Source organism: Artibeus jamaicensis, unplaced genomic scaffold (assembly GCF_021234435.1).
Source record: "Artibeus jamaicensis isolate MK-2021 breed Jamaican fruit bat unplaced genomic scaffold, CSHL_Jam_final contig_2170, whole genome shotgun sequence".
Taxonomy (NCBI): domain Eukaryota; kingdom Metazoa; phylum Chordata; class Mammalia; order Chiroptera; family Phyllostomidae; genus Artibeus; species Artibeus jamaicensis.
This window is the reverse complement of record NW_026521445.1, coordinates 3,955,220-3,973,446: the sequence shown is the minus strand read 5'-3', so window position 1 is coordinate 3,973,446 and position 18,227 is coordinate 3,955,220. Positions and strand designations below refer to the sequence as shown.

At 38.8% G+C, this 18,227-nt stretch overlaps 1 protein-coding gene across 1 annotated transcript in view; it reads left to right on the top strand.

The window, feature by feature from the left end:
• The first annotated feature begins 287 nt into the window (after positions 1-287).
• The window catches only part of PPP2R5A (protein phosphatase 2 regulatory subunit B'alpha), a 71,820-nt gene continuing 53,880 nt past the window's right edge, over positions 288-18,227 (top strand). Inside the window, exon 1 of the mRNA XM_037136960.2 lies at positions 288-1,191. Coding sequence (XP_036992855.1) covers positions 1,008-1,191 — 184 coding nt within the window. The 5' untranslated portion in view covers positions 288-1,007. The remainder of the gene's footprint in view (positions 1,192-18,227) is intronic.

Sequence of the window (18,227 nt, the reverse complement as noted above, 5' to 3'; positions counted from 1 at the left end):
CCATCCTCACTTACGATTGGCTGTGACCAAAATCCGTCACACAACCACTCCCCATTCCCTTGCCTAAAGTCTCGGCTTGAGACTTGTTCCAGGAGGCTGTGCCTCACCGCGTTACTGCCGCTTAGCCCTGCTATTGGCTGAGAGCTGGCATGCTTTACCACCCACTACTCCCTCCAGAGTATCCCGAGGGGTTGACGGGACCCCACGGAAGTTGTCAATCTCCTTCCTCCCCACCCCACGCGAGGCCCCTCCCCCCGGGCCACACGCCTCGGCGCGCGCCCGCGCGTGCACACACACACTCCCCTCTTTGCGCGTCCCCACCACCTTCTCAAGTTGTAGCGGAGGCTCGCAGGGGGTTCTGCGTGGGCGGCGGAAGGGCGCGCGGGGGAGGGGGCGCGGACCGCTCCGCTCTGTGCGGAGCGCGAGTGTGCGCGCTCAGAGCCCGGGCGGCGGGTCCCGGCCACGGGAGATGAAGGGACTGCACTGACAGGGGAAAGGGGGCACCGCGGCGGTGGCTCAGAAGGGACCTGCGATGGCAGCGCCTCGGGAGGAAGCTCCGGGGAGAGCGGGCAGCGCTGGCAGCGGCCACTGAGGTGCTGGCCGACCGGCCACCGGGACTGAAGGGACGAGAGGCACCCCTCCGCGCCTGCACCCCTGCTCCCTCGCCTCAGCTGCCTAAACTTCAGGCTCCCTTCCACCCGCCCTCCGCGCCCGGTGTCAACAACTTCTTCGCCCTCCTCCGCCTCCGCCCTTGCCTCCGCCAGCCCCGGGAGCCCGCCGCGCGGCGGGGACCAGGAATCTTCAGCACCGAGATGCGACCGTGAGGCGTTGGCGCGGGGCAAGGAGAAGCTCGGCCGCGCCGGGGAGCGGGAAGGCGGTGTGGCCGGGGGGACCGGGCGGAGGGGCGCGACCGCTCCGCGCCTCCCCACCCCCCGCGCCTCCTCCTCCCGCCGCTGCCCGTTCCGTGCAAGCAGCAGCCAGAGCTGCCAAGCGGCAGGGCCGCGGAGATGTCGTCGTCGTCGCCGCTGCCGGCGGGGGCTGCTAGCGCCGCCATCTCGGCCTCGGAGAAAGTGGACGGCTTCACCCGGAAATCGGTGCGCAAGGCGCTGAGGCAGAAGCGCTCCCAGGGCTCGTCGCAGTTCCGCAGCCAGGGCAGCCAGGCGGAGCTGCACCCCTTGCCCCAGCTCAAAGGTAACCCCCGACCGGGGGCGCAGTGCGGCCAGGAGCGGCCGCAGAGCCATTTCCTTCTGGGGTCCCTCCTGCCCCGCGATGCTTTGGCGCCCCCTCCCCCCTTGACTCCAACAGGTTTTTCGGATTCTCCCGGATTTCCCTGAACTCTTCCCAGCTGGGAGGAGGCCGCGAACCCCCCCGCCCCCGCCCCAACCACCACCACCTGGTGCTCGTTCACCTGCCGGGTTACGGGGACTCTCCAAGTGCGTCCAGCGGGGTGGGGCGTGCTTTCCCCTTCCCCAGGCTGGCTTTAACAAGCTGCCTAACCTTCCGACCTTTACTTTCCCGAGACCCCCTCCTCTTTTCGGACCCTCGCAGCTCGTCCTTTCCTTTTCCCCTTAGAAGCGTCCGAACCCACCCTCTCCCCCACCCCCTCCCATGAATTGTCCCTAAGAGTCCTTCAGTCTGGGAATCGTAATGCAGGCAACGGTTAAGGGTTACTTGGCCTTGAGATGTACTTAGAAAGAAAAAGCCTAAAAATCTGACCTGTATAGTGCCTTATGAACTGGGTCGTTAGGTTTGAATGTTATCGTGTGGCCCAAAGACTGGAGAGACTTTACTTTGAGAAGATTTACGCGGTGAGTTTGGAGACGGAATAAAGGAGTAGGTAGTGTTACTTCGCATTGGAATGGGAACTTAGTTCGCCGAGCAGTGAGTGATCCCAGGGGCTGTGTCGGTTTGTACACTAATTCAAGTTGGTATCCGTGCTTACTGCCTTGCAGCAGAATTTGGCTCACTTTTCCCACTAAATTCAGAAAAAATTTAGTAAATTGTCTCCCGGTGTTCTAGTTTAATCGTCGCGGATTACTACCTTTTAATTTTGTTGTCTTCGGTGTGGGGTTTTTTTTTTGAGATCAAAATCATCATGGCACAAGATGATAATGCTCCTAGACATTTAAAACAATTTTTTGACGAAAGAAAGCTATTAGAATTTAGATCGTCCGTTTTGCCAGGCCAGGAAACCAAAGGTTTATACTGAAATAGATAAATGTTCAGCAGAGTTTTCAATCCATTTAGTCTCTTCAAGCCAATCTGGTTCTAATTTGCCCAGGAATCCAGCCTTAGTTTGGCTAGGAGTTTAAAGAAAACCCCAGATCAAATCACAGTTGACCTACATACAATGGCTGTGGAACCCCATTCAGACCTTACATGGCACTGTTTCTTGGGGTGCTTCTAAAGAGCATCCAACAGCCAGAATCGAACTGGGTTTTTAAAGAAGGTTTTTATCTAAGGTATGTGTAGCCTGTCTTACTGTATTTACCACTTGCTTTTTGGCATACAGAAATTGCTAAAATTTATGTATTTGTAGTCAAGGGTGAACCACAATGGTAGGCATTACCAAGACTTTAATTCTTGAGTGATGTCATAACTATAAAAGAATATCACCTTACCTATTAGGACGTTAATTTAGTGTTCATGGATTTTAAATCTTAAAACTTAATTACATCATCATAGTTACTTTTATATTACTGATTTTTTCATTAAATTGTTGAATTTTTACAGTTTGAAGGTTTAGTGCTAGCTTTTTTCTTTCACGTTTATTTTGCTTTTTAGTAAGGTGTTGTGGTTCCTTAATATTGTCCTTGTGAATATAATATTTACTTTTGTTTAATACAAATAACTGAATATAAAACATGGTTAAGTCAGGAGATGAAGTGTTAATACATTTTGTTTTTAAAAGCCTGATGAAAATGTGCAATCAGAAATCATCTAAGTTATATGATATATAGTTCTACAAGTTGAAGGTGCCATGGAATATTTTATTTATAGTATTTTGGTCACAAGTAGAGAAAAGTGGAACTTTAGATTAATTCTATATATTTTGCATGAAAATATAATCTGCAAATTTGATTGAGGAAAGTGAGACCTTTGCTTGGATGACCCCTAATAGGAAGAAATACTTCTACTCTAGATGCCAAACTGAAAAGTGGGGGCTGGGGGTGCTTGTTTTTGTTTTTTAAATTCAGTTGCTTCACTTGGTACTTTGGCAGCATACCCGATACCACAGCGTTGTGTGCTTTTTCTGCCAGTAGTAGTTCTTTCCCAATGTGGCCTTAACAAAAACCAGTGGAGAGAGAATTTTTCTTTCTACTCTGAAATATAATCTTACTGTGGAGTGATTCAGATATCTGTGGGCATCCAAGATCTTTCAAGTGTTTTTAACAGCCTGCTTATGTTACACTTTGTCCGCATGGGTCTAAACTGGAAAGGTGCCTGCTATTTTCCTCAAAGCACACTATAAGAATTAACAAAATAACTCACCTTTTTCATCTACAAGAAATTTATTTGTGCAAAAACATGTAGTAAGTGGGTTGCAGGTTTTTAATGGGAAATGTTCAGAGTAAATTTTGTTTTGCTAAAGAAAGTATTAAATAAACAAGTCTTTTTAAAAGACTTTTTTTTCCTGTTGTACTTATCTTTTTTTAAAATTTAAATTAGTTGGTATAGGACTTAATTTTTCTACCTTAAACTTCTAGTAACTTTAAAAATCTGTTATTTACAGTAGATAGTTTTTCAGCCTGTTTAACCTATTTTAAGTCTGACAGGTTGGTTTGGTAAAGTAGTAGGTACCTTACATTTATAGAATATGTAGCATGTATGTATTATTTTCCACTTTAACAAAAATTATAATTCATAAGTGAAATAACCTGAAGGTGTATTAACTCCTGATCCCTGGTATTCCTTGCTTTTTCACACCTGCTGAGGTTTCACACCCCACTGTTCTGTGACAATCCTCAGCTCAGTGTACTTTCACAAACACTGTATTTCATTGGGTCATCCCAGTAACATACAAGAGCAGCATGACTCCCACTTTATCCATAAGAAAATTGAGGTTTAAACAGTTTAGTTTCAGGCCTGTGATTATTTATCTAGATGGTGTTGCAACTAGCACACAAACCCAGGTCAAATGATATCAATATTTTTGCTGATAACCTATTTTATGAAAGTTGGCAGCAGTATGATAGAGTTGGGTCATTGGAGTCAGTCCTGAGTCACAGGCAAATTTTTAATCTTTCTGAGTTGTTTTCCTTATCTGTAAAATGGGGATAATACCTTCTATCTCCCCAGGATCGTGGGGATTAAGTGAAATAATGTAATTAAAGTGCTTAAAAATAGGCAAAGAATGTTAGCTTCCATTCTCTTTAATATTTGAAAATCCAGATTAAAAGTACTTTTTAAAATGAAGGGTTCACATAAATAGTAAACTTTCCTAGTGTACTTACAGTATGATTTCATTTAAAGTTAGTTTTCAGATATGATTTCTGTGAAGTGAAGCTATAACATCTTTCAGCATAAGTGTGGAAGTGGAAATAGGATAGTCAAACTCTTTAAAATATTGGAAGCTGTAGTTAGAAGGTATTACCAAGCAAAGAAATTGAATTAACCAGTAGAAGCATATGGATTTGCATTTCTCATAGGAGACAGCCAGAAAATAACAAAGAACTGAATGAAGCTGGTTTTGAGATTGAAGTCTCCTTCATATGAGGTGAAGAACTTCCAAGTATCACTCGGATTCTTCATTGGTAAATTCTTAGAAAGTAGGTCCCACTGGAGTTATGGAGGCCAGTAACAGTGGTGTCTATTTGAAGTGCCTCGCTTACCTTTAGGGAACAAATATTTTTTCCCCCTTGAGTTACGTGGTCTTTTAGGGTAACTGGAATAAGAACACTGACATGTTCTGAAGTTTCATAACTATCGTAACTTTTTTTTGTCAGGGGAAAACACTACTAAGTAAACATTTAACGTGTATAAATCTTCTCAAAGATAGTATCGTTCCATCAAAGTCCAAAATCCCTTTTTGTAATCGAGGAGGCACTAAACCAGAGCTGACATTCATCAGAATATGCCAATAAAAAGGTTTGTTCACAAAAGAATATAACATTTTAGTCACTTTAGGACTATTTTCTTGAATATCCTATTTCTTCTGTTAGACTTATATTTTAATTTCTCAAAACTTTCTGGGGATATATTTCTTAATGAAATTGATATAATATCCATTGCAAGTTTTAACATGGAGAGACTTTTTTATTTGTCTAATTTAGTGTCTTTGGAATTGCTGTTTAGGGTCAGATTTCTTTTCCCCCATTTTTATTACATCCTCGTAGTTAAATTTTAGTTTATTTTCAGAAATATGTAATTAAATAAAATGATAATTCAGTAAAATGTGTTTACTGAAATAGTGTGGTCATTGAGATGAAGCACCACTCGTAAATAAAGAGTGGGCTCAAGTTGTCTTCCTGCATCATCAATGACTTACAGTTACTTTGGGCTAATTGTTTAACCTCTTTGAACTTTAGTTTAATCGTGTTTTACTGGTAAAAATAACATTTTCCCTTGATAAAATTATAAAGATGAATTAGTCCTTAATGAGTTATGTCCCTCCTTGGATGACAATGCTTTCTCAATGAAAAGAACGCATTTGGGAAATAGATTTTTGTGGTTTATTTTTTAATGTAATTTTTAAAATTTGTAAAATGTTGAGAATAGAGACTAGCTTACTTTTATTTTTTATGTGTTTATCACTCTGGTTCTCAGCCCCAGGTATTCACTCAGAGAGCTTTAAAAAGTAGTTCTGCACCCTAGAGAAATTCTAATTAATTGTTCTAAGGTAGGACCCAGGCATTTGTACTTTTAAAAGTTCCTGGGGTGATATTACTATACAGCCATGGTTGAGAATCACTAGTTTAGCATTATCTGTCTATTGATTTAATTCATTAATTAAGACTTTTTGTCCTTTTCTCTCTAATATTCATGGTTAATTACCCAGCTTATTAACATTTCCTGCCCTGACTTCACCTCCTGCCATTTGCTTTCCACTCTCTTAACTTTGCTGCCCCCTGTGGCTGATCAGCTGCTTTCCTAAAGGGGATATAGTGCTGTCCAAGATTTTGAAGTTTTAGGTATGATGAAATGATTCTATTGAATTTTGCTGTAGTTATCATAATTAAAACTCAGCTGTTATCATTTGGTACTAGGTCATCAGTTTTTCTTTGTGATTTTTGGAGCTGTGGCTGAGCTGTCAATAAAAGTGAGAATGTGCAATAGAGGTTTGCCTCATTTTAATCTCTTCATACAGGGTAACATGATGATTCCAACCACTTTGGAGTGTAAAACTGCTGTTTGTTGTATGCGCAGATCATTGTTCTGATTCTTGAAGATTTAGGAGTAGTATTACTACTGTGTGTTGAATATCAGGTATTAAATGAACTATAATTTAACTGTGTTTGGGGGCATGCCTTGTATTTATTTAGCATTAAGAAATGTTTTTCTTCAGAGTGTTTTCACTACTATTATCTTAATCTTGACCACAGCTTTACCTGGGGCCACTTACATTCCGTCTGTACCCAGTTTAGTTTTGGCTTTTCTGCTAACCAGTTTGAATAATACCTGTACTTGTTGATTTGTTGTTTTGAGTCCATGTTCCCTTGTTAGTGTAGTTGTTGTGTTCTCGCTCCAGAATAAGATGATACAATTTTCGTGAAAGAATTCATCTGTTTTTGCAGCCCATTATGTTAAATCACTGTATTCTGTGCATAATAAGTACGGTCATGTAAACAGATTCACTGTTTTCATAAAGGTTGTCTTCTGTTCCTCCCCGTCGCCAGACTTGATTGTGCTTGTATCAGTGATGTTTGATGCTATCTACCAGCAGATTGGTTTTCTTCTGTTTTGTTTGTTGTTTTAATATATTTGTGCCTAAATCTGGTTCAAGATTTTAAAGTGAATAAATTTCGGGTTTTTAATACTATGATAGTAAATAGTAAATGTAGGTTTGAAACAAAGAAGTGTTTGTTTTTGTATTTTGTGCTTTGCAAATGACTGGTATAAGTGACATGTAACATTACTGATAGATTTCTTGCTAGGAAAGGTATTGTGTAAAATTCGTGTGAAAAAGTAATTTCTAAGTTTGAGGTACAAATCTTGATTTGTAAGGATGTCCTTGAAGGAGATGAACAGATTTTAAATATGTAATTTTTGTGTGTTATCACGTAACAAGAAACCTGAATGATTTGTTGAAAGAGTTTAATATGACAGCCTAGGCTTATGCAGAATAACCTGTACTTGTCTGAGCAAGATATTGACTAATAAGCAGCTTCAAGCCTATTTTTTATGAGTATCGTTTTTTACTCTTCCATATAGGAATTTATTTACATAGGCTTTTGGAGTAAGTAATGAATTTTAGAAATCCTGCAATCAGATTAGACTTCCAGAAGAAACCAGTTATGATTTTGGGGTGGGTAGGGATACTTTGCTGAAGATGATAGGCTCACATGATAAAATTCAGAGAACCTATTTCTAACTTCAATCCTAAAGGCACGAGATTTCTTGGGAACACACTCCTCCTACTGGAATGGTGATGTTAATTGCACCTACTATAACCTTACTGTGATGTTATTTGTGGTTGAGCCTTCAAGTGTTGCGTGGAACCACAGAGGTCATTCAAGTTTAACCTTCATTGGAAATCAATTTCACTCTTATTCTAAATTAGTAGCCATCTTGTCATTTCATCAGTGAAGCTTTCTTTAAGGTAAAGAGGAAAGTATGGGGTTTTAAAGCTCTTAGGTACTCTCTCAGACTTTGCTTAGTAAACAAACTGTATAGACAATGGCTAAAAAGATATTCAATGTGTGAAACAAGAACTGTTTTTTTTGTCCTTACCTGAGGATATGTTTATTGATTTTAGGGAGAGAGACAAGGGTGGAGGGAGGGAGAGATGGAGAGAGAGAAACATTGATGTGAGAGAGAAACGTTTATCAGTTGCCTCCCACACACACCCCAAATGGGAATCAAACTCTCAACCTAGGTATGAGTATGTCCCCTGATGGGAATTGAACCCACAACCTTTTGGTGTACGGGATGACCCTCCACCAACTGAGCCACCTGGTCAGGGTTGAAACCAGAACTTTTTAATGACTGGACCTAGAACTTATAGTTCAGGAATACCAAATCGTAAATATAGCTTCACAGTTACACATTTTCTCTGATTGGTTTTGCCCTTGTTTCATAATCATTGGTAAAGGTCATTCTAGAATTATAATTATTATCAGAAGTTGATGATTATTTGAACTCATTGTTAATCTTCATGCTTCTAAATTGATAAAATGAAAAAGGTGGGACAGTTTGTGTTGTAAAACTCAGAGAGTTTTGATTTAGCAAAACTGGTTTTTTTTTTAACGTTTTTCAGACAGATTTTTTTAGAGATAAACACCTGTTGAAGTTATAAGTAGAATAATATATAACTCCTGTACGATTATGTTTCTGCTTTTTAAAAAAACTCGCACTGTCATTTCTTCTTTTGGTTGGCCACAGGAAAAAAATTTTGTTTGCCTGCTATGAAACTAGATACACACTTTGTTTTCAAAATCTAGTACAGAAACTTTTTCTTCTTTTTGGTGTTCATAGTGCATAGAATTTAGGTGAACCATTGTAGAAATTATAATTTAGTAAAGGGAGTAAAATGGTGAATATATTTTCTTTTAAAATTGAATACCTGTAGGAGATTTTAATTTGGTGGGGAATATAGACATGGAAGCAGGCAGTTTAAATTAGTGTGGCAAATGCTGTGATAAGAATAAGCAGTAAGAGGCTAGGGAGTATGTGAGGGGCCTTGCCCAGTTTTGCTATATGAGGAGAGAGATCAGGGAAGGCTTCCTGGAGAAAATGAAAGGTAAACTGAAACCTAAAAGACAGATTTGGTCTAAGAGGTCCACCTAAAGGACAGTATGTTCAACCCTAGAGGTAAGTGAGCGTAGATTGTTTAGGGAACTGCCAGCAGTTTATGTGGCTGTGATAGAGACTATTACAATAGGAAACTGGCTAGAGAAGACGACTGGAGCAACAATTGGGAGCTAGGTCATAGTCTTGATACCATGTACTGCATTTATTCCTGATATTAGTAAGAAGACGGTGTTGAGAAATGGGAGTGAGGAACATTTGTTAGGATACTGGCGCAGTAATCCACACAAGAGAGGAAGGTGGCCTTGCCTAGGTGGGGATGAGATGTCACAGGCAGGCCATGGCAAGCGGTAACAATCTACGATGACACGTTTCCAACTTGGGCAGCTAGAAGTATGATAGCAATTTTACTGAAAGGGGAAAAGGAAGATGAGGCTTGGGAGAAGATAAGGGCTCCTTGTCGGAGAGGTTGAAGTGCCTGTGGGAAACTGAAGTCAAGCTGTCTGGTAGGAAGTTAGATACTTGGTCTGGAGCTAAGTAGAAAGACCTGTGCTAGAGATCATCTCATTTCTTTAGATGAAATGTAGCATTTGAAGCAATGCAAGTAGAAGCAACTGCTCACTGAAATGTGTAGAATGAAAGGAGGCCAAGGAATACTGTCATTTAGATGACAATCGAGGGAAAGGGGTAACCACCATCCAAGAGAGACAGCTTGAGTGGAAGCAAAGGAGGACAGGAGAGAGTAGAGACAAGGCAGTTAAGGGAAAGAGTCTTAAAAAATGGGGCTGGGGTTAGTAACAGTGAAAAAAAGCTGTTGACAAGTCAAATAAATAAGAACTGAAAAGTTTGGTAGTCTTTAGGCAACTTGCACTGGTGACTTGAGAGGCATTTTAAAGAATTGATAGGCTTGAAATTCCGGTAAAGTGAGGAGTGAATGGAAATTGTGAAAGCTAGTGAGTGAATATGGACATCTCTTTTGGGAAACTTGACAGTTAAAAAGATTCACTCTAACTGCAGTTTGGAGAATGGATTGTAACAAGATTTCTACAAGGAGGACTGGTTATTTTAATAGGCTAGGTGAGGCACAATGTGGCTTGGGTAAGGATATGAGTAGCAGTGGGGATGGAGAGAAAGATGTATTTGAGGGATATCGTAGATAGGGCTTGTTAATGAATTGTTTGTGGGGAGATGGAGAAGGAAAGGCAGGAACCGAGGATGATTCCCAGGTGTTTCAGCTTGGACCACTGGGTAGATAGTTCTGCCACCAATCACCGAGAAGTAGAAAATTAGAGAAGGAACCAGTATAGAGGGAAAATCTGGAGTTGAATTTTGGAAATTTTAAATTTGAGATGTTGTTTGGAAACCCAGGTGTAAATACCAAATAGACTTTTGGATGTGTAAATCATAGAGTGCTCATTTGGTAATTTCTGTGACTTATAAACATTGATTATTAGATTTCAGATAAAAGTCTACAGTTTGGGATGCTGGTTGCTTGGTCTTCTGGCCAAATTGGGGCTATGTATTCCCTATTTAGTGGAATGTCCATCTGTGTATACCAGATGGTATATGTGTGAGGGGGATCACAAAATATGTTGGGACACGTGCATGAGTAAGTTTAGAGTTACTTGTTTGTTTTTTGCCTTCAGACTGTAAGTGTTCCAAGACCTGAGATCCATATTTTCCTCCACAGCATTTGGTGGAGGAAACCAAGCATTAGTCGGTGCTTGGTTTTAAGGTTAAATTGAATGAACTTAAATAAAAACACTATTTTCATTTTGTCATACTATAATGTGCAATATATAACTGACTAATATTTACATATAGACCAAAGCTTAGCATTTTGGTGATAAAGAAACCAAAACAGGTTATATATTTATGCAGGTCATTTATAGTTCAATATCTTCTGGGTTATTGATTCTTCTTCTATAATATTAAATTGCAGATGTGTATTGCTAGCACTAAACCAAAACCGGCACCATGTTTTCTAATAGTGAAAAGGAGAAATATTTATAATTAAAAATCTTACCAAGATATTGATTTCTTTTCGATCCTGGGCAAGTAGGCAAGTATTGAATGTAGGTTTTTCTAAGAAAGTTTAAAGCAGGAGATCTTTATTTATTAAATTCTCCTGATACAAAAATGCTTCATTGATCTTCTTTGGGTTTCTCTTCTAGCACTATTTCTCCCTTTTTAAATAATTTTATTGGAGAACATTTGTTTTATGAATGAGTACTGAGAAATAAGGTAAAGTGGACTTTTAATCACTCAACATTTGTGTCAGAGCTAGGTTTATGATTTGGAGTGGCTATTCAGTTTAAGTTATAGTCCATAGTTAGAAGTTTTGAGGGATTATTATGGAAGAATTGATCAGACTCTGCTTATTTTTGCTTCTCTGTTGGAAATGATGGGTATATTTCAGTTCACCTTTACAGAACCTGTGCATATAGTTTTGGGAAACTTAAAAAAAAAAAACTGGCCATGTTTAGCATAGCACTGTCATTCTGTTAATTATTTCCTAATTTGAGGAAGAAAAATAAGTTGGGACAAGATGACTAAGACTTGGATATAAAAGCCAGTTGGGCTAATTCATCTATCACTTTGCTGTATTCTCCTGCTAAAACATCTAGAAAAGCTGAAATTAGACATGTCACCTCCTGTTGCAGACTACTCTGCCTGGTTTTAGGAATTGTATCTCGACCCCTTGTGGCAAGGATGAGGGAGGACCTTTGGAATTCGAGCCACAGGAGACAAAGCTTGTCTCTGGTGCCTCAGTTTCCTCTTCTGCCCCCAAAGCTTGGTCAGAAGTCAATGACGGGTAAGACCCCTCACAGCAGGGGTCAACCTAAGCCAGACTGGATCACTTGGGAGGCCTTCATGGAAGGACTGGGGGGGGGGGGAGGCTGCAACAAAGCGGGAGCAATGGACTCTCGCCCCGCCCCCTCCCACTTTGAGATAGCCTGAGTCCCCATGTTCTGTGGAAGAAACGCTTCCTGGCTCTAATCCCCTTAAGCCTGAATACCTGTTGGGGAGAGGTGCAGCTCCTTGCCTTGCTAGAGCGGGTCCTGGGGGAAAATCTGGCATCACAAAGATTTCCTGATAAACCTGTGAAATCTACTCTGCTAAGAGTGCTTTCATTCATATGTTAAGGGTTCGAGCAAGAAACCCTAAAACTCTGTTCCTGACAGACTCTGACTCATAGTAAGCCCCCAGATTTCTTTAAAATATTATCTACTGTTTGATCCTTGCCACCCTATATTCCTGTGTATTATAACCCAATAAAAGGATCTGGAGGAGGGGGCTTGCGGCCTTTTTCTCCTCGGAGAAACTGGCCACTTTCCACGGCCTTTTTCCTTTGGGAAAATGGCCACTTCTCCTCCCTAAGCAGATCACATCATGTCTCTATCATGATTACTCTCCATCTGTGGCACTCCGGGGGACTTGTGAGGAAAGTCGCCCCCACAACCTCCTTAAGTAGTTTTTAGTTTTCCATATACACTTGTGTTTCCAATGAATGATAACCACAAATTTAGGTTGTGAACCAGCCTAACTTTGAATCCAAAGTGGAAATAAAGTAGCACATGAAACAGCGAAGTGCTTTTAGGGTAAGATGCATTTAATCTTCAGTCATACTGTCTTCATAGGAAAGTCCAGTCATTCATGTAGGAAAGGTAAAAATAGCTCAGCCTTTGCCTAGCTACCAAATACACAGGGACTTCACTGGTTTTGGTATTTCATATATTTTGATATTCTGTTTTTAATTTGGACCACCTGGGTGACCTTACACATACCATATTTTGAGAACTGCTTTTTTTTTTTTAAGATCTAGAAAAGAAACTTCTCTTGTGGAATAGGAATTACTATTTTAGGATACAATACTTGCTGTGAGTCATGAGTGAGTCTCAGTTTTCATGGTTTTCTAAAATAAACTCATTTAAAGACTGCAATGAGAAATGTCATATTCTTAACTATCCTATTTCTTTTACAATGGCTTTATTATTCTTGTAGGAACTTACCGAATTGCTGTTAAAAACAAATGAAAAAAGAACCTTACTAATATAGAAAATAAAAATCCCCAGCTACAGGAAATTTCTTCTAAAATTTTGAGCATCTTCCTGTATTTATCCATCACTGTGATTATATAATACATGCTGTTTTATAAACTTACTGTTTTTACTTTAATAGAATATTGTAAATAGCATATTTCTGAAAAAATTACAATGAATTCAGAATGTCTTCTGAACAAAGTTTTTTATATCTGGAAATAATCTCTTCATTTTAAACCTTGATTATAAATATTCTTTATATTAAAAGGAGAGGAAATAATCTCTAGGAGTACTAGTATTTATTTTTATTTTAGGAAGGTTATACATGGATCTCTTAGAAAATCCATTTAAAGGAATACATCATCTCAGAAATGATCACTTACAATATTTTGTATATAATTCAGGGTTCTTGGATTCCCTACCACTACCACTACCATTACCACTACCACCAGCACCATCTGCGGTCCAGCGGTATAGGGAAGTGGAGTGTTTGTAGACCTTTGGCCCTGCTTTAAAGACTTGAAAAACCTTGTTACAATATGTAATCATTTTCCTTAACATGGTAGCAAGCGTTTTGTAGGAGTAGCTCTAAGATGGAACCTCATCACAGCCATCAAAACTGAAAATAGCTTTAGCCCTGCATTCCTTCTATAAAGATCTGTTTCATATTTTTTCACCAAAAGTCCCAAATGAGAAAGATGTTTCTAAAAAACTGTTTTATTTAATGAAGAGCAGGTTTTATATTCAAATTGAATTAATAAGCAGATGATAAAATGTCCCATTAATTTAACTGGGTTGGCTAAAAAGTCCATTAAGTTTTTTTCCATAAAAGACACATTTTTCATTTTCACTAATAACTTTATTGACTTGGATATTTTGAGTATATTGGGTATAATGTCAGTTGTTCTCTAATAATGGCTTGATATGATCACTTTCAACTTCAACTGGTCTACAGTAGAGCATTGTCCAGCTAGAAATCTCCAGCATGAAACTACACAGGCCACTTTTGACATGTTCGATCAGTCACAGCACTTTCTCCATACACTGCACAAATGTTTGTTTTGCATTTCAGTTGTGTTTTTACCTTTCTTGAAATAATAAAGCCCCCTCTGCTGAAAATGTTGCCTATTTTCTTCCATCTTCACTATTAAAATGGCTACACAAAAATTCACCAATTTTGTTGTTTTTTTTAATGCAATGGAGATATGGCTGTCATAATACAATCTAACAGAATTGTTTTGAATGAATTTAAAGACAACTAAGCACTGGTAGAGTCATCTTACAGAAAAAAACCAAATGAACTTTATTTGGCCAACCCATAGTAGGAGACTTTGTTTTTCAGTATTCTGCTTCCTAATATAACATGTCCCATTAGCTAATCTTCATTTCTACCTTATCAAACATGGTTTTTAAATACAAAAAACAGTTAATTTTTTTTTGAAATAAAAATTGAACAATGTATTTCAGTCCTTCTATAATGCAGTAGTTATGGATATATTCAAGTGTGAATCGTAACTGAATAAAGCATGGAAGTATTTACACTCTTGATAGTTTTAGACAGTCTTCTGGAGGTTGTCTTAATATATATATTTATATATGTCTTTAATATATACATTTACATATTAAACATGAGGGTGAGTATACTCAAATTTCCTAAAATGTGATGTCTACAGTTTTCCCCACAATATTCAATTGTAAGGAAAACATAGATCCTTAACTAAGTCATATTTAGTTACGATGCTGTGAATCATTTGTTAATAAGTTTTCATTGTTACTTTATAATAGCTTGATCCTTTAAAGTTTCAAATAAAAGCTGATTTTAGACTCTTAGTTATTAATGTTCTAGGGTTATTGCCAAAAAAAGCTACATGTCCTATATTCTGTGCCAGTTTCTTAAATTAGAATCTTGGATTGCATCCTTAGCGTGTCACTGTAGTGGTATTGCTGGGTTGCTACGATACAGTGCTTGTTCTATAATTTGTAGCATGAATCCTATATGAGATCCTACTTAAAATTTCAAATATGTGAGCAGCAGTAATTGGGAATATGGTATCTTTTTTCTTTAAGGAAAATTATGCCTATAAAACTGTTATTTCTGTTACAGATTATGATATCAGGTACTTCAAACTATTCTTAGATGTAAAAAAGAGGATTAACAATGAACAACTTGAAAATAATTTGGTTATTCGTAAGTTTAGTTTATTACATTGACTTTTATGAAAATGGGCAAGAAGAGAAAGGCTTTGTGATAGTGACTATGTTAAAATTTCAATGTTCTGCTTGGTATTTGAAGTCTTAAGATAAAAATGAATATAGACTAGATTTTCTGGTCAGATGCATTTGAGACAGTACCAGCAAAACTGTGTTACAAGGAAAAACTCTACTGAATTTTTAAAATTCAGTGAACTCTTGAAACTAACCCTACATAGCTATATTGATAAGATATTAGTTTTTCATTTTATGTGGTGGTTTGGGGTTTTCACTTACATGTTCCATGAAAATTTCTATCAAATTTAGTAATATACATTAGTATAGGCAGCATAGGACAAAATAAGGTTATTCTAGGCATGTGTTGTGTGCACATATGAAGTTTATATTATTGGTTACTGGCATTTGATCTTTAAACTTTTACTGTCTTTCAGTAATGTTTTGGATATTTCATATGAAACTATTTTATTTTTTTAAGTATATTTTATTGATTAAGCTTTTACCACAGTTGTCCCATTTTTTCCTCCCCCTTATTCCCCTTTGCCTTGTACCCCTCATTCTACCAACATCCCTCCCACTTAGTTCATATCCGTGGGTCTAAGTTCTTTGCCTTCTCCATTTCCTATACTGTTCTTAACCTCCCCCTGTCTATTTTGTACCTACCATTTAAGCTTTTTATTCCTGTACCTTTTTTCCCATTCCCCCCCTCCCCACTGATAACCCTCCATGTGATTTCTATTTCTGTGATTCTGTTCCTGTTCTAGTTGTTTTGTTCATTTTTGTTTCTTTTCTCTTTTAGGTTCAGTTGATAGTTGTGAGTTTGTTGTCATCTTACTGTTCATATTTTTGATCATCTTTTTTTCTTAGATAATTCCCTTTGACATTTCATATAATAAGGGCTTAGTGATGATGAACTTCTTTAACTTGACCTTATCAGGGAAGCATCTTATCTGCCCTTCCATTCAAAGGATAGCTTTGCTGGATAGAGCAATCTTGGACGTAGGTCCTTGCCTTTCATGACTTGGAATACTTCTTTCCAGCCCCTTCTTGCCTGTAAGGTTTCTTTTAATAAAACAACTGACAGTCTTATGGGTACTCCTTTGTAGGTAACTGTCCTTTTCTTTTGCTGCTTTTAGGATTCTCTCTTTATCTTTAATCTTGGCTAATGTAATTATGATGTGCCTTGGTGTGTGCTTCCTTGGGTTCAACTTCTTTGGGACTCTCTGGGCTTCCTGGAAGTCTATTTCCTTTGCCAGATTGGGGAAGTTGTCCTTCATTATTTTTTCAAATAAGTTTTCAATATCTTGGTGTTCCTCTTCACCTTCTGGCACCCCTATGATTTGGACATTGGTACATTTAAAGTCATCCCATAGGTTCCTAAGACTCTCCTTGTTTTTTGTTTTTTTTTTAATTCTTATTTCTTCTTTCTGTTCTGTTTGAATGTTTATCTCTTCCATTTGTTCCAAACTGTTGATTTGAATCCCAACTTCATCCCCTTCATTGCTAGTTCGCAGTAAAGTTTCCTTTATTTCACTTAGTGTAACCTTCATTTCTTCCCAGGTCTTTTTTATTTTGTTGTTGTATCTAATGAGTTCTTTGAACATCCTGATCATCTGTTTTGAACTCTGCATCTGATAGATTGGCTATCTCCATTTTGTTTAGCTCTTTTTCTTGGGTTTCATTCTTTTCTTTCATTTGGGCCATGTTTCTTCACCTCCTCAATTTGGCAGCCTCCCTGTATTTGTTTCTGTGTATTAGGTAGACTTACTTTTACTTCCTGTCTGAGTAGCATGGATAATGTAGAAAAGGCACCTGTAAATTGTGTGGGAAGGAGCAACCTGCCTCATTGCTCTGTGGCTTTGTGCGTGTGTGTATGTTGAAGGGGTGGGCTCAGATGGGTCTGTGCCACTGCCTGGCTTCTGGAATCCTGCGGGGCACTTACCCCACTTCTAGTCACCTCACCCATCTCCCTTCCAGCTGCTGCTGTGGGGTTTGCATTTGTTTAAGTCCATACAGGCCCTTTAAGCAGTGAAACAAGTTTCTGCTGCTGCCCCAGCCCTCACTGGATTTTACAGCCAGAGGTAATAGGGGTTTATCTTCCCAGGGCTAGAACCCTGGGCTCTGCAGTCTGGCCTGGGCCTGGAATCCCTCACTCCTACAGTATCTATCCTGAATTTTTATCTACCACATGTAAATGTGTGACCATCCCTTCCACCACCACCACCCCTCTCCAGGCCGCACAGCATCCTCTCTGTCCCTCCTATCTGTCTGGGTGCATGTGGCTTGTTTTAATTTTTTGTATGGTTGTTTGAGGAGGCAAAGGGTGTATACCTATACCTCCATCTTGAACAGAAGTAGTCCAATTTTCTTTTTGATTTCGATTGATTAGTTATTTAGGAGTATGTTTAATTTCCACATATTTGTGAGTTTCCGCGTTTTTTGTTACTGATTTATAAGTTCATTCCCTTGTGGTCATATTTTGTATATTTTTATGTTTTTAATTTTTTTGAGGTTTCTTTTATGACAGGCCTATGGTCTGTCCTGGAGAATTTTCCATGTGCACCTGAGAATATACAGGAGTAATTTGTTGTTTTAGTTTGGAATATTCTATAGTAAATATAAATTCTATAGTGTTCTATAGAGGTCTGTTAGGTCTAGTTGTATTGTAGTGTTTTCTGTTGCCTAGTTCTATCCATTATTAAGATTGAGATATTGAAGTCTCCAATTATTGTTGAATTGTCTATTTCCGTTAGACTTTGCTTCATGAATTTTGGGTTGTGTTAGTAAGTGCACAAATCTTTATAATTGTAACGTGTTCCTGATGAATTGAACCTTTCATCATAAAATGACCCTCTTTATCTCTAAAATTTTTTGGTTTTAAAATTGGTTTATCTGGTGTTAATTTAGCCATATCAGCTTTATTGTGGTTGTTAAGCATTGGCATGATACATCACTTCACATCCTTTTACTTTCATTCTCTTTGTGTCTTTGAATCTATAGTTTATGTTTCCCAGAGGAAGGGGCGAGAGATAATGGGGGAAGGAAGGGAAGGGTCAAGTCAAGGAACCT